Here is a 14,949-nt window from a genome sequence, read left to right as displayed (position 1 = left end):
CACTCACCCCCTATACTCCGATTTTGTCAGGGGTCAGAGTAAAAGTTCCTGAAATCACTGGGCCTTCTGGATTTGTGAAATGTGGTTTGAGACCATCCCCATTCGCGCTACACACTAGTAGATGCTGGGAGAGAGGTTCTCTCTAATCAGGCTTCTGACATTTTCATTTGTAAACATCAACAGGTGTTTATTAGGCAAAATCTAATGAACACCTGTTAATGTTTACAAATCAAAGTCTCAGAACCCTGATTAGAGAGAACCTCTCTCCCCGCATTTATTAGTGCGAATGTGGATGGTCTCAAACCACATTTTTTATTTATTTTTTTATTTTATTTAAACAGATTGTGTGGTTTCCTTATTTGAAACCTTTAACCTGAGCATGTCCGTTCTTTCATCATGATTCTTCGTTTGGTATACAGTATCTTAGTAGCAGTGCTTGGTAGCATCTTATTAGTCCTGGGTTATGTTGTTGATCTCCTCTGGTTTCTTAAGGATTAAAATCACTAATTTTATGAGTGCTAATGTCGTTTTCATTTTTTCTCCTTCTACAAGAGTCCTCCACCACTCATCGACATTCCTTGTCGTGTAGCTTCTAAGGATGTTCCCCAAGCACTGCTCTCGCTCTTTCCTTAAACCGGTACACTGTAGTATGAGGTGTTTCAGAGATTCTATCGCTCCTTTTTTTTTTGCACATTCTGCAGCTTTCCCTGATGTCCAGCCTTTTTCTTCTTTGTAATATTTCTCCTGTTGGTAAAATGTTCAATCTGAATCTCAGGAAAAGGTCTCGGAAGTACCAATTGGGGAATAAAGTCAGATAGCTCGGGATCTGATTCAGTTTTCGTGGCTGGGCCCAGAAGTCTTCGTAACCTTTATATTTACAGTTATCTTCTTGGGTTTCAATCCAATCTGCCATGTATAGTTTCTTTTTAGTTTTGTCTGGGTTAATCCATAAGTCATCCTCTGACTCGCTGAGGTTCACTAGGATCCCTCGACATGACTTTTGCCAGTCTGTTAGGATTACATCGGATTGATCTTTTAGGGCTTTTTTCAACACCCCAAAACCACCCGTAGTGTTTTCCTCAAGACATTTACGATAGAAACTTAGTGTTTTCCATACCATTATTGTTTTGAGTGATGTCAGAGCCAGCTCTCTTCTTATCTGCTGTATTGGGGCTGATTTAGGCAGCTGTAAAGCTTTCCTCCAAAACAGACCCTCCAGGATTGACCATGTTTGCGCTTGTAAGGGGATTGGTGATTCTACCCCATATGTTAGTATTGGCACCACTTTCATCCTATAAAAGGCTATTAGAGGTGATAAGGCAAATCTGCAGTATCTTTTACGCAGAATTCTCCCTTGGTCAGCTAGATTGGTTGCTTTTCTTTTTAGCCCAGCTATTCTTGGTGTATTGTTCTTCGTGTTGTCTATACAGACCCCTAAGTACGTGAATGCTTCGACTTCCAGGATTTTTTTGTTTCTCAGAGACAATCCTAGTTTTTTCCCTCTGGCTTTATTACCTCCTGGGCCTAACTTCAGAATTTTTGATTTTTCTGGGTTTATAACCAGGTCATTTGAGTCCACATACGACTGTAATGATGTAAGCTGTCTTTGCAAGCCGATTTGGGATTGGTCCATCAGGACGATATCGTCTGTGTAAAGCAGTCTCCCAATCGGCGTTCCTGCTATTTTTGGTGGAAAGCAGCGGGTGGACTCAAATGAATCTTCCAGATCTGACGTGAACAGGTTGTACAGTTCCGGTGCCAGCGGGCATCCTTGCTTTAAGCCCATTTTTATCTGAATTTCGTCTGTTAGTGTACCCGCTGTATCCAGTCTGACTCTGGTGCCTGTGTCCGTGTACAAGTCCTTGATGTTCTCCACCAGTGACTGAGGACATTCCCAGTTTTCCATTTTCTTCCATAGATTGGCTCTTTTTATGGTGACGAAAGCTTTCGACAAGTCTACAAACGCGATGTAGATTCCTTGGTTTTTGTTCCTTTGTGTTCTGGCTTTCAATAAGTTAATCAGGAAAATGTTGAGTGCTGTGCCTCTCCCCTTCACAAAACCCGATTGCCAAGGATCACGACGTCCACTTTGCTGTACCCAGTGGTTTAATGCTTTCAATAGTGTGGACGCAAAGACCTTCCCCACCACGTCCAGTAATGCAATCGGTCTGTAGTTGTCTGCTCATGTTCTGAAACCCTTTTTGAAAATGGGTACCACTACTGCCTTTCGCCAGGAATCCGGGATTTTTTCTGTTAATATGTAGTTGAATAGAAGTTGAAGGAATTTGGCCCATTCACCTATGTTGCTTTTTAGTATTACATTCGTGAGCCCGTCGGGCCCTGGGGCTCTCGAGTCTCAATTTTTTCAGGATGTTTTCTATTTCCTCAATACTGATATCTATACTGCCTCATTTTTGTTCGTCATTGATTTCCGCTTGGGGTCGATGTAAATTTCCCCTTGCAGCTGTGTATAATACTTAACCCATGATGAAGCACTTATTGGGTTCATTTGACTTATTGCTTGAGGCTTCTCCGCTTCGTTGATAATTGCCCAAATTTCTGCTGTGTTTTTAGATCTTATTTTCCCCAACATTCTTTCTGCGTCCTGGTTTAGCAATGTCTTCTTGTGTAAGTGTAACCAGTTTCTGTACTTTTGTTTTAACTTATGTATCTCTTTACTCCAGTTGTCGTGTTTGGTCTTTTTTAGTCGTCTAATATCTCTCCTTAATGCTTTTTTCCTTTCTTGTATGCGACTGTCATACTGATGTTGGTGAGTCGTTGTTTGATGGTTACTTCCAAGCTTCCTTTCTGTAACAAATGCTCTGAAAAGCAGGGTGTAGTCAATCCTTTTTTGGCTTTGTTCGTTTTCAAGCGTCGAGATCATTTGTTTTAGGTTATGGTTTAGTTCTCTTGTTTTCTCTGGTCTGATCCTTAATTTAATACCCCTTTGGTCTATGACCACCTTCTGGTTGTAGGTTCCAATCTTGTTATTGCTTATGTTTTTGCACGTCAGTTTTAACAGATTGTGGTCACTTTCTACTGTTGGGATTACTTTCAAGGTCTGGATGTTATCTGACAAGTTGCTTAAAATGCAAATGTAATCCAGGATCTCTACTGATTGTGTTCCCTTCCAAGTAGGTTTTGCTGGTTGGTCCCCCTTCACCTTTCCATTCAGAACGACGCAGTCCCTTGATTGTACCATACGATTCCACATTGTTTCCTCTTTTTTCCTTTGCTGAGGCAGTTGCTGTATCGTATTCGGGTTGGTTGTCCTTGTTCAGGCATGAACAATTTAGATCTCCTGCCAATATGAATATTGGATCAGTCCATTTTTCTCTTTGTTCATCAATTAGTTCTGCTATTTATTCTGGTAGTTTTTCGTTCCAGTATATGTTGATCAATATTAGTATTTTACTGGCTTTTTTGTCCAGCTGTAACACTACCATCTGGATGAATACATTTGGGTTAGACTCCTCCAGGACTTGCCAATCCAGATAGTTTTTGATGGCTATAAGTAGGCCTGACATGGGTCTGCCTTTTTGACCTTTGACCGCTGGATTTAGCAGAACCACGTAACCTTCCAGTGTCGTTGGTTGCAACAGCCATGTTTCTTGTAGGCACAACACACTAAAGTTCTCTTTTTGAAGCGCTCCCTTAGTAAAAAGGTGGGTAGAGCCTCTAATGTTCCAACTTCCCAGGCTCCATGAACCCACACTTTTTACTGTTTTATGTTATTGGGTGTTTGTTTTGTCATAAATCATGTTTTTCAACCATTTCCACCTTGCCGCTTCGTTTTCTTCTCCTTGATGTTGACTTCTATTGTTTGAGCTTTGTGTGTTCTGGTTGCCTCTTCTCACTGCTGATGTTCTATTTGTTTTAACACTACTGGTCTCTCTGTCGTTTCTGTTGATCTGTCTCACCGAGTGTTTCTTTACTCTCTCCTGGGTTTTTAGGACTTTGTCACTTTCTTGTAAGTCAAAACCCATTGGTCTTAATTGCGGGGCTTCTTCCAGTAGTAGTTGTCTCACCAGATTTGATCTTGTGTGCAGAATTACTTTATCAGTGCGATCTTCCTCGACGAATTCCACGATCGCCAGGTCGTCTGTTGTAATTAGTCTTAATGCCGGTATATGGTGGAGTAATCTTATTACATTGGTTCTGTTGAGAATTAGTCGGTCTTCATAATGAAGGATATGTTCTAGGACAAGCCCCGGTTGTTTATAACTGTCACCAGCACTTGTTTTGCGCGGTCGATGTTGTAGGTCTCTTTCCCCCTCTTTTTGTTGATGCCGATCTCTTCTTTCCTCCATCTCGGTCCGCTTTTTGCTGTATCCTGTTTCACTTTCCCGACTGGTTCCGGGTCTCAGACCGCCCCACGTTCCTTTCTCGACCTCTACGTTCACTCTTCTGAGTTTTTTCACTTAGATCCCGGTTTTTTCTCAATGCATCCTTTTCTGTATGAGTATCTGGAACTTTTTTGTTGTCTCCCTGTGTCTCGTTTTCGGTCTGTATTGACATTATAGATGAGGTATCACTCTCACTATAGTCTGTATGCTCCTCACTCAAGGAGTCTTCTGCCTCTGTATTTACCTCTTCGAAGCCTCTTATTCCCTGTTTGTCTTCATCATCTGAGACCGGGTATGTAGAGAGATCCAGCAGGTCATTTTCAGGACAATCGTCTTCTTCGATTTCTAAGATCTTTTGTCCTTCAGTCTTTTGTTCTGTTCTGACCTTTTTCTTGTTGTTTCTTAGCTGGTCATTTATACTCGGTTGTTCTTTTGGTATTGTCAAATTTTTCATAAATGCCCGGCTTTTGGTACTGCTTGTGGCTTTTACTGGTGGTTGATTTTTGTGTTTTTTAGTGGGCCCTGTGATCTTGTGATGACCCCCTGATTTGTTGTCTGCGGGCCCGTTGTTCTTCGTTTTTATTTGGTTATCTGATTTTTTCCCTCCTGTGTTTGTGTCTCTTGTTTTGAAGATCTCACACACGTTCCCTTTTTCTTTCCTTTCTCCCGACACTTATCCATAGTGGTGGGGTCTTCAGGCCTTGTTGTCGATTTTTTACTGTTAAACCACATTTAACAAATTCACTGTCCTTAGTAGACCAACAAATCTCACCTTAAAGCGCTTCTAGTGTTCCCATTACCAGTACATAGCTTCTAGATTTGTGTCTTTGTTCTGTTGGAGGAAGCCCAGGGGTCGGGTTTCTTGGGGTCTGGCTAGTTTGAGGTTCTGTGCTCTGATGGACAAGATGTGGATTCTCATCAGCTGAACACCCAGGACACATCCACTTTGGGACCACTCCACAGACCAACTCAGCAGATTCCATGGGTGCAATGCAGATGGCAAACAGTGATGGCCACTTGAAGAAAATGGAAGGTGACTCTTGTGGTGGAAGTTAAGAAACTGGCCCTGGAAGCCCCTCTTTGTGATAGTGAGCTGAAAACCTAGGGAAATGCTTCTGGTTTCATGAGCTGAGGATTTGCAGAGTCCCATGGCTAAACTCGAGATGGCGACTGATGCAGCGCAGTAGCCTATGGCCACCTCTGGCTAGCCCATAGGATGGTTTTGGGACTGTTCAGAGTGCTTCCAATGGCTGCATCTCTGGGCAGAGGTTGGGACTAGTTGTTCCCAACGGTCCAGTGGTCAAAGGCACTGATGAGGATCTTCAGGAGATCTGCAGAGAGACATGACCTCGACAGGCATGTAATGAAAAGGCTGCTGTCAATCTTCCAACCAGAAGTTCTGGGTCTTCAGTGGGCAGCTCTCCTTCATAGGGGTCTTGGCAGCAATTATGATATGAAGAACGGCTGCAGGTGTCCCCCTTTTTATCAAGTACCAAAAGCAAGGAATTGCACCATTCAAACTGGCATGGGCTTTCCAATCCTCGACAGCCTCTGGCCCCTGTGTCGGCCCAGCAACAGACACACTTGGCTTGGATTTGGACTGGGTCCAGACAGAGCCAGCTTCCAACATCTGACCACGCACACAGACCACCACCTTGCCTGTGAAAGGTGAATCTTTCACCCTTGAAAGGGCTTCCCAGATATGGGAAATCTGGCCAGTCCAGGGTATGAAGAAGTCAAACTACAAGATGGCCACAGGACAGACGGAAATATTGTGGCATGGCCATTTTAGAATACATGGTACTCTAATCGTCATTAAGCAGTAACATTCCTAAGTGCACAAGACTACAAAAAAGAAAAGGCCACAAAAGTATCTGCCTCCACCAGCCCATCCTGGCAAAATCCTGCAATTCACCACAAATTTACCAATGTTGCCAGGACACAAAGTGCCTCATTACGGGTTTGGTAGTAGCCATGCCGCTATTGGCGGCATGGCTGCCTCCAAAACCGGGTCCGGGTTCCTTGAATGGGGAATTACCGGGCCATTCTGAGTTTGGAGGGCCCGGTAATTCCTCCCTCATGGTACCCGGGCCCAGACCTTCCCCATTCCCATTCGAGCCCCCATAGGGCTCAATGAGAATGGGAGAGGGCGATAATAACGGGTCCGCACCCATTAGCAGACCCCGTTAACCCATTCCGCCCGACTTGTAATGAGGTCCAAAGTGTCTCTACTGCACTTCAGTAGATTCACTTCACTTTACTATGGAGAACATAGTTCTCCTTCCCTAATAGCACTACGGACAGATCAGTGCCCCCAAAACAGATGAGCCTAGCAAGGTAAGGAGAGCAAAAAGGATACACTTACCTGCAAAAGTCAGGAAAGGATCACCACAATAGCAAAAAGTAGGGTGCCCCATTCATGTCTATGGCGAGAAGGCAGCAAAAAGAAAAATCATTGCTAACAGAGGTGTTTGACGGACCAGAGTGTTTACTGGCAATCACCTTGTTAACTTAGAGCCAAATCCACCTGCTCCATACACCATAAATGGCTCAATAAGGGCTTTGCTAAATGGCAGCAAAGGGCCCTCTTTGGGCTGAAAAATGTCGGTGTCAGACAGTAGTGTGCTTCACAGATGCAAACTGGCAAGCCTACTGTGTCTACTATTAGAACTTATTTGTACCCGGGTACCTCGCGCTTTGAAAAAGATTTTTTGTCTTGATATCCTTGTTTGTGGTGGTTTGTGTACATTGTTATTAGGGTGATTGGTAGTTAGCCGACATGTGTTTAGACCTCTCTGGGTCTTTGTCAAGGCTAGAACGTGTAGTCCAACTTGGCCCGCTGGCAGGTTGATGTGGATGGTATACAGACCTGTTGGGCTGTCTGCCCCAGTGGGCTATGGTCTGGCTGGATGGCCTGGAGAAACCTGCTGTGTTCTTGTCTGGATGGATACGCAGATGCAAACTGGCAAGCGTAGTGTGTCTACTGCCCTTACTATAACATTGAGGAATGGCCCAAATTTCATTACCACTTAAAAGTGCTACCAGGTTATAGTCCAAATGGTAATCCTTCCTTCATACCCTCCTACTCCTCACATTTGTCTTCTTTTTCTTGATCTCTTCTTTGCCCTATCCTCTAATCTGGAAGAGCACTCCTGGACTGGAATATCTGGCGGTGATCTCCAGTTCGAATTCTCCCCTGTGGACTATTTTTCTTGAGCTGACTTCTTGCTTAGGGCCACACGCTCCCTTCATTGCTTACGGTTGCATCGAGCAGCACAACCCACTCTGCTCTGTGTTATGGTCTTTTTCTAAGCACAATACAAAGAACAATGGGGGTCAGATACCGTTATTTATTGTCCACATTCTTTAAATTTTGGATGCCCAATTTCAGAGGAGAAATCTTGACAAAAGTCATACGGAAAGTTAACTTTCTAAAACAAACGTTAGAAGCAATAAGACAAAAAACAATTCCCAGCGGCTCAGTTTAGATGTACCAGTGATGATATTGCGGGCACCAGGGAACTACAATGGAAAGTATAAGAAAGCCACAGGGGGGTGCTTTCAAACACGTCCAGTCCAGACCGACTGTGGTGAGTTTCACAGAAAAGGGATCAGTGATAGAAACGTATATCCATCAGAAACTTGGAGTGGGTCTTGAAAATAAATGAGTAAAGAAGAAAAAAAAAAATAAGAAACTTGGAGTGGGTCTTTGTACCTTTGGAGAATCCTTGCTACTACTTTAAAAGATACACTAACCTTAGTACTGGTCTTCATACTCTAGAAAACCCTATACTTCTATTACAACCCAATATTAGATATATTGTTCGTATCCTAGTATTACACTTTCTCATACTGCATATCTTACACTAAACATCAGTACAGTTTATGTGCAAAGCATATCCCATGCTCTTACCTCATAGCATACGCTAAACCGTAACATTAGTCTTCATAGCCTACCAAACAATATTGCTCTTATTGCATATCCACCATTGAACATTAGTGCTAGTCTCTGTATCCAGGTACACTCAGTTCTCTAAAGGCACACCTCTACAGCAGTGGTCTGAAGACTTTGGTGCTCCAGGTAATTTAGACGACAATTCCCATTAGCTCTAGCTCTAGCCAGAATAGTTCATGGCAAGAGATCCTGAGTCTCATAGTCCAAAACATCCGGAGTAGCATAGTTTGCTGACCCCTGTCCTACAATCAATTTGAATACCTGTGTTTAAATCTAGAAAATCATGTGTAAACTACACATATAGCAAAACCTGAAATAGAACAAAAGCAAGATTAAGGAGACCAAAGCACTGCCTTACTGTAGGCACATATTCTCACATTTTCATCCTAAGACTGGCCAGATGCTGCTTGCAGCATTGCAACATTCTCTACCGGACCCTACATCATGCTCCTCTTCCCACAAAGCAGGCCTTAGTTTCACTGAGAGATACTGTGAACGTTTTTCATTGTTGCTTAAATGTACACCTCGATTTTTCTCTTAATTACACCTTCAAATTAAAAGGTTGCCTTGAAATATAGAGCCATATCTTTTTTTCAAGATCGTGATTGCCAAAACATTATTTAGATTAGAGTACCATGTATTTGGTGAAAGAAGAGTTATCACAGTACAAAAAACTCTTGATTTGTTAGTCCCACTTCCAGTAGAGAGAATCTTGGATTCTTTTTTTTCATTGTCTGCAGAGGATAGGTGAAAAGAAATAGTTACCTTCCAGTACCACTGTATAACAGGATGATTCGGACAGTACCCATTCTTGTAGATCGTGTGCTGTCTCCAATCGTTGACATCAACATCACCAAGGCCACACATGAGCAACTATAAGAAACCAAACAGGAATACACTATTTAACATTGGCATGCAGATGTTGATCACAAAATACACCACAATATTCTAGAAAATAACAGCAATAGAAATCAATTCATGATTTTAGGATTCTAAACATAAACCATTTTGCTTTTTAAAAAAATGTTTTTTAGGCTTAAGAGCATTTGTTTCATCGATGCATAAATACGTTCTTAACAGTTTGTCAACCTCCTACAGTTAAAAAATGGAACAAGCTCAATGTTCAGATGTGTTCATTTATACTGTGTACGACAACTAACATTCTGTACATTGTCACATATACACCTCATCCTCTCACCTTGAGAGTTTTTTTAATTATCTATTCTATACATATATAAAAGACATTTGTGGATGTGTGTGCGTGCGTGCATTTTCGAAATATTCAGCCTACTTCCCAACATGGTACAAATCTGAAATATGGCAGTGGGTAGGCTCCATGGTGTAGACAATATAAAAAGTATAAAATATAGATTTTTCTAATTATTTCTTTTTAAGCAGTCTGCAATGAATGGATGTGTGTGTGTGTGTGTGTGTGTGTTCGAAAGGTTCAGCATACTTCCCAATGTGCGACATACCTGAGATATGTCTTGTGGGTAGGTTCCAATGTGGTGACAATGTAAAAAGTATAAAATGTACATTTTCCCAATTTATTTTGTTTTTGTACACGGTCTGCAATGCTTACCCTCTTTGAGCAGTAGTTCCGCCATAGTTCTATGTTCATTGTTCCTAAAGTTCAGCAGTTCATGATAACTTCAGCAGTCCTTTGTCCCTAAACTTTCCACACTGTCAGCATTCTAGCTGACATTAGCGCACTCACTTTTGGAGTCATGGGAGTGACACCAAACGGTGCTTTTGTAGTAATGTGGGTGACAGGAAACAGTGCATGTGTCTGCAATTATATTGTCTGTCACATTGTAGCAAATATGAACCATCTGTTCACTTATAACCCGCATCTGGTGGTATTGCCTGTTCTTCAATTCATGCTTGACGAGCACTTAATTTATGACCATTTACTAGTCAGAAATTTGATACGCTTTTTTACTTTACTGTTTTACAGTTTACACCTTGTTTGGCTCAAGAAGAAGGGATTTGGATCTCGAAACGTGTCAGCCATTGCACTTGAATTGTATTTGTACATGCTGTACACTCATCAGAAACTTTGTTTATTACTTGACATTTGATTCTGGTCCCAGCATCATAAGATTTATTGACAAAGAATGAGCTTTAGTAATTAAACTATTTGTTTTTAACTAAATGACTGCTATAAAAATTGTTTGATTGAATATTTACTTTACCAAAGACTCCACACTTAAATGCTTTAGGAAGATTTATACTTAACCGTCGCTGCACGGTATACTAATAGTGTGCAGAGGACGGGAGGGCTCCTACTTTTGGATCCTCTTTTCTCTCTTTACGTATAGGTATTTTTGGTCCTGTGCCAGGGTCACGTTTCCTCCCCCGCACCTTAAAAGAATATTTATTTTATTTACATATGTTATCAACACTATAACATAATAGGCGAGTGCATCTACAACCCCTCCCACACATCGTAGCAAATCTCTCATGATAATTACAGGAACTTCATTTCCCACAGAAGTTGATGAATGCATGACACCTCAACAGTACAAAGTTTACATGCTCCAGCCTTAGGAATTACTGTGTGAAGCAAGAGTACACCTGCTAGTACTTTATATGTTGTGTATAATATGTGGTAGACAAAGCATAAACCCAACCTATTCTGTTATACAGTAAGGCTCATCTCTTTATGCAATTTCCTATCAAGGTGAAATTCATTTTATTGGGAAAGAAACAATTTTAATTAAAAATAAAGAACCTGGCAAGAGGTGACGGCTAGACACCAGTCTCCCTCGAAGAAGCGGAGATGGTGATAGGCAGACAAGAGATGACCGTCCTGGAGTATGACTGGAAAAAGGAATGTGTGGTGATTTGGGCCATCTATAAATTATTTGGATTTGTGACAGCAGGAAAGGAAACAAACAGCTGCAAACAGCCAAAACCAACCATTTCTTAAAATGTAAGTTCACAGTGCCTTATGGTCATGCAACAAAAGCCTGTGCTGTAAGGGTTGGTTCCGGCTTGCAGGTGGGTCAACAGCGCAGGATGATGTGGACACACTGTGTAGATCCATTTATAGGCCAGGGGAGTGATCACGTTTGCCTTTCAAGGCTTTTGTTCCCATCCTTGTACAGTGTTGCGCTCTGTCGATTCTGGTGGCTGCACCTGGGTTCTGCAGCCGCTGATTCAGCATCTTCAGCCTCTCCCTCATTTCCCTTTCGAGGGCACTCCTGGCATATGCTGCGGTCATTTTCTTGCCTCTCAGCCAGCACACATCTTACTTCTGCTGGATGATGCTCCCGGCATCTGCAGCCTCCATACGTTGGCCCCACAGAGCCAGCCCTTGTCCTCTTGCTGGCAGCTGCTCCTTGGCACATGCAGGTGTTGTTAGTATTATTCTGACATGGCCCAATACCATTCTTTGTTGGTGGCCGCTTCTGGTATATTCAGTTACTTTCCAGGTCACACAGCTCATATACTGCCTTAATTCTGCTCCCTGTCCATAGTAAAATCTCATTTTCCAGCAAGTAGCTACCGCTGAGGACTCCATAGTCTAGGTACTTGGATGAGTATGCGTGCGCTCACAAACCAGGGATACCACGTGAACTTGATTACTTCTCTCTCTTAACTTACTTTCCCCTAGCTCAAAGTAAGCATTTCTGTTTCTTAACTTCTCCCCTTTCATGTGCTCGGCCATATTAGGCATCCTCCTTTCAAAGACTCGAAAAGTCCATCAGCCTGAAAGGTCACTCTGCTCTCTTGTTGGTGGCGCTGCCTGCCGGAACTGCCTTGTAGTCGTAGGGGCTCACCCAAGTCCTGAGAGGTTACTCACCGTAGTGACCGCCTTACTCCTAGTCCATAGTCCCCTTTCCTCCATACTTCTGGGACATCTCTCCGTCCTGTGGGACGGGACCGGAGCACTTTGTAAAAAGCATCCACATTTTTTTCAAAAATTTGTCCCTCCTCTCTTTCCTGTGCGGGGCCCTGCACGCGGCCGTAACCCTGCCCACCTTGGCTCCGCCCCGCGCATCGCCCATCAGTCCTTTTCTATCGCAGGGTCAAAGACCCATTAGCAATAGCAGAGGAACCTTATTAGAGGGGACGGCGGGCGGGCGTATGGAGGAAAGGGGACTATGGACTAGGAGTAAGATGGTCACTACGGTGAGTAACCTGGTAATACTCCTACGTCCCGTCCCCTTTCCTCCATAGTTATGGGAGATTCCCAAGCACTCCTTCCAGGAACTATGGGTGGATGGAAATACCCCTTGCTGAAACAGGTTCTTCAGCACAGCCTGGCCAAACTGAGCGTCAGCTCTGGAGCTCATATCGAGGCAGTAATGCTTACAGAAAGCAGATGGGGAGGCCCAAGTAGCCGCTTTAGCGATGGACTCCCAAGGAACATACTTCTGAAAAGCATCTGCGGCTGCCTTGCCCCGCACCAGGTGTGCATGGATACCTTTAGGAGGTTTCAGCTTTTGGACGGTGAAAGACTCCGTGATATAGGCGGCAATCCATCTAGAAATAGATGCCTTAGACGCCGGCCTGCCCTGAGGGTTACCGAAGGTCACAAAAAGTTGGGAAAGTTGGGAAGAACTCCGAAGCTCGGAAGTCCTGTCCAGGTAGAACTTAAGAGCTCTTCGGACATCCAGGCAGTGTAGAACCCTTTCCGCCTCCGAGGCAGGGTTCGGAAAAAAGACCGGAAGGGAAATCGACTGATTCAGGTGGAATTCGGTCACTACCTTTGGTAGGAAAGCTGGGTTTGTCCAAAGGACTACCTTGTCCTTGTGAAAGACCAAGAAAGTATGCTCCACCGACAATGCCTGGAGCTCACTCACTCTCCTCGCTGACGTGACGGTGACCAGAAAGGACACTTTCCAGGACACGTACTTGAGGTCAACCGTAGCCATTGGCTCAAACGGTTTATGGCACAGCGCCGTCAGGACTACATTTAGGTCCCAAGGCGGGTGCGGACTACGAACCAGAGTGTAGATGCGTGTCAAGCCAGCAAAATGTCTCTTCACCAACGGGTTAGTTAGAGAATAAGAACACTGGTCTGTAGAGAGGTAAGCGGAAACCGCTGAGAGATAAGTCCTGCAAGACAGAACATGAACCCCTGACTCTGCTAGGGAGGATACGAAGGACAGCACCGTGTCAATCGTTGCCACCCTCGGGTCCAATTCTTTCTCCAAACACCAATGACAGAACCTGAACCATTTACTCTTGTATTGGGATCTGGTCGAGGGTTTCCTGGCTGCCTGGATAATGCCCATGTTATCCGCAGACAAGCCCAAACGCTCTAGAGACTTGAACTCAGGCACCATGCCGCCAGGTTGAGCGATTGTGGGGAGGGGTGCCACATCTGTTCCCCTTGGTGAAGAAGATCGGGAGTTACTGGTAACCTGATCCGCGGACACACCGACAGGTGTTGAAGTTCTGAAAACCAAAACCTGGCCGGCCACCACGGAGCTATCAGGAGAAGAGAACAGTTGACAGAGCTCTTCAACTTCCAAATTGCTCGATGAACTAGGGGGAGAGGCGGGAAGGCGTAAGCTCTCATGTTGTGCCATGGAATCTCGAGAGCGTCCCCAAGAGAGGAGGCTCCCAGCCCCCCTCTGGAGGCGTACTGAGGAAGCTTCTTGTTTACCGCCGTGGCGAAGAGGTCCACCTCCGGTGTTCCCCAACGCAAGAAAATCCATGAGAGGACCTCTGCCTTCAACTCCCACTCGTAGCAGACCACTGTCCGCCGGCTCAGGGCATCCGCTGTGACATTCAGCTGGCCCGGGATGTGCACCGCAAGCAGCCAGAAGCCATGAAGCATGGCACACTCCTATATCTGGATGGGCAGATCAACCAAAGGTGCCCACCCCGCAGGCAACGAAACATTGTGCGGAAGGGGTATCCGAGCATTCCGGTCATAAACTGACCGATAAGGATGCGCACAAGGCCCAGAAACCAGCCCTACACCTGAGGCCGATAGCGCAGCTGTAGGGGTAGCGTTCAATATGGACGCCGCGGTCGTGGCGGGAACGGGCGCCTTTTTGTCATCACCTGAGGTGAACTGCGACACGTGAGGAAGTGAGGCAGAGGTCCCTGTCAACGGATCAGGGGTCTTAACTTGAGCCTTAACATAAGGAACCTCGGCAGAGCTGGTACTATGAGGCCTGGAATGTTACTGCAACATACCAACCGCCAAATTAGCCTTCTCCGGAAGGACCTCGGCGCTGCCGGTAAAAGAATTTCCCTTCTTTGCCCCCTCAACAGATCTGGTGTTGCTGCAAGAGCAGGAACGGTGGGAAACAACCTTCACCGATAAAGCCTTGCCAGACCCCCAAAAATGTTTGTAGCTTTAGCCTCTGTACGAGGGACCTCGGACCCAGGTCCGGAAACAGCCTTACTAGCGCGGGCCTCGAACATCCGTTCGGTAGCACCAAGCCCCACCAAGGCCTCGGGGCGCACCCCGGCATAAGAGCCAGTCGTCCAAATACAGATACCCTGGAGATGAAGTTAGGCCGCAATCACCGACATCATCTTCGTGAAGACACGCGGCGCCGAGCTGAGGCCAAAAGGAAGCACTCGAAACTGGAAGTGCTCCTCTCCCAAAGAGAAGCAGAGATATCCCCTGTGTGGGTTCCAAATCAGGATATGCATGTACGCGTCCTGAAGATCCACAAC

At 44.6% G+C, this 14,949-nt stretch overlaps 1 protein-coding gene across 13 annotated transcripts in view; it reads right to left on the bottom strand.

The window, feature by feature from the left end:
* Positions 1-14,949, bottom strand: part of NEDD4L (NEDD4 like E3 ubiquitin protein ligase) — a 2,900,454-nt gene that overhangs the window by 137,240 nt on the left and 2,748,265 nt on the right. For all 13 annotated transcript variants that reach the window (XM_069627054.1, XM_069627053.1, XM_069627056.1 and 10 more), the window contains one exon: positions 9,067-9,174. In XM_069627054.1, coding sequence (XP_069483155.1) covers positions 9,067-9,174 — 108 coding nt within the window. The remainder of the gene's footprint in view (positions 1-9,066; positions 9,175-14,949) is intronic.

Source organism: Ambystoma mexicanum, chromosome 6p (genome assembly GCF_040938575.1).
Source record: "Ambystoma mexicanum isolate Mex_15411 chromosome 6p, UKY_AmexF1_1, whole genome shotgun sequence".
NCBI classification, from domain to species: domain Eukaryota; kingdom Metazoa; phylum Chordata; class Amphibia; order Caudata; family Ambystomatidae; genus Ambystoma; species Ambystoma mexicanum.
Note: the sequence above shows the minus strand (reverse complement) of the source record. Positions and strands in the feature narration are given on the sequence as shown.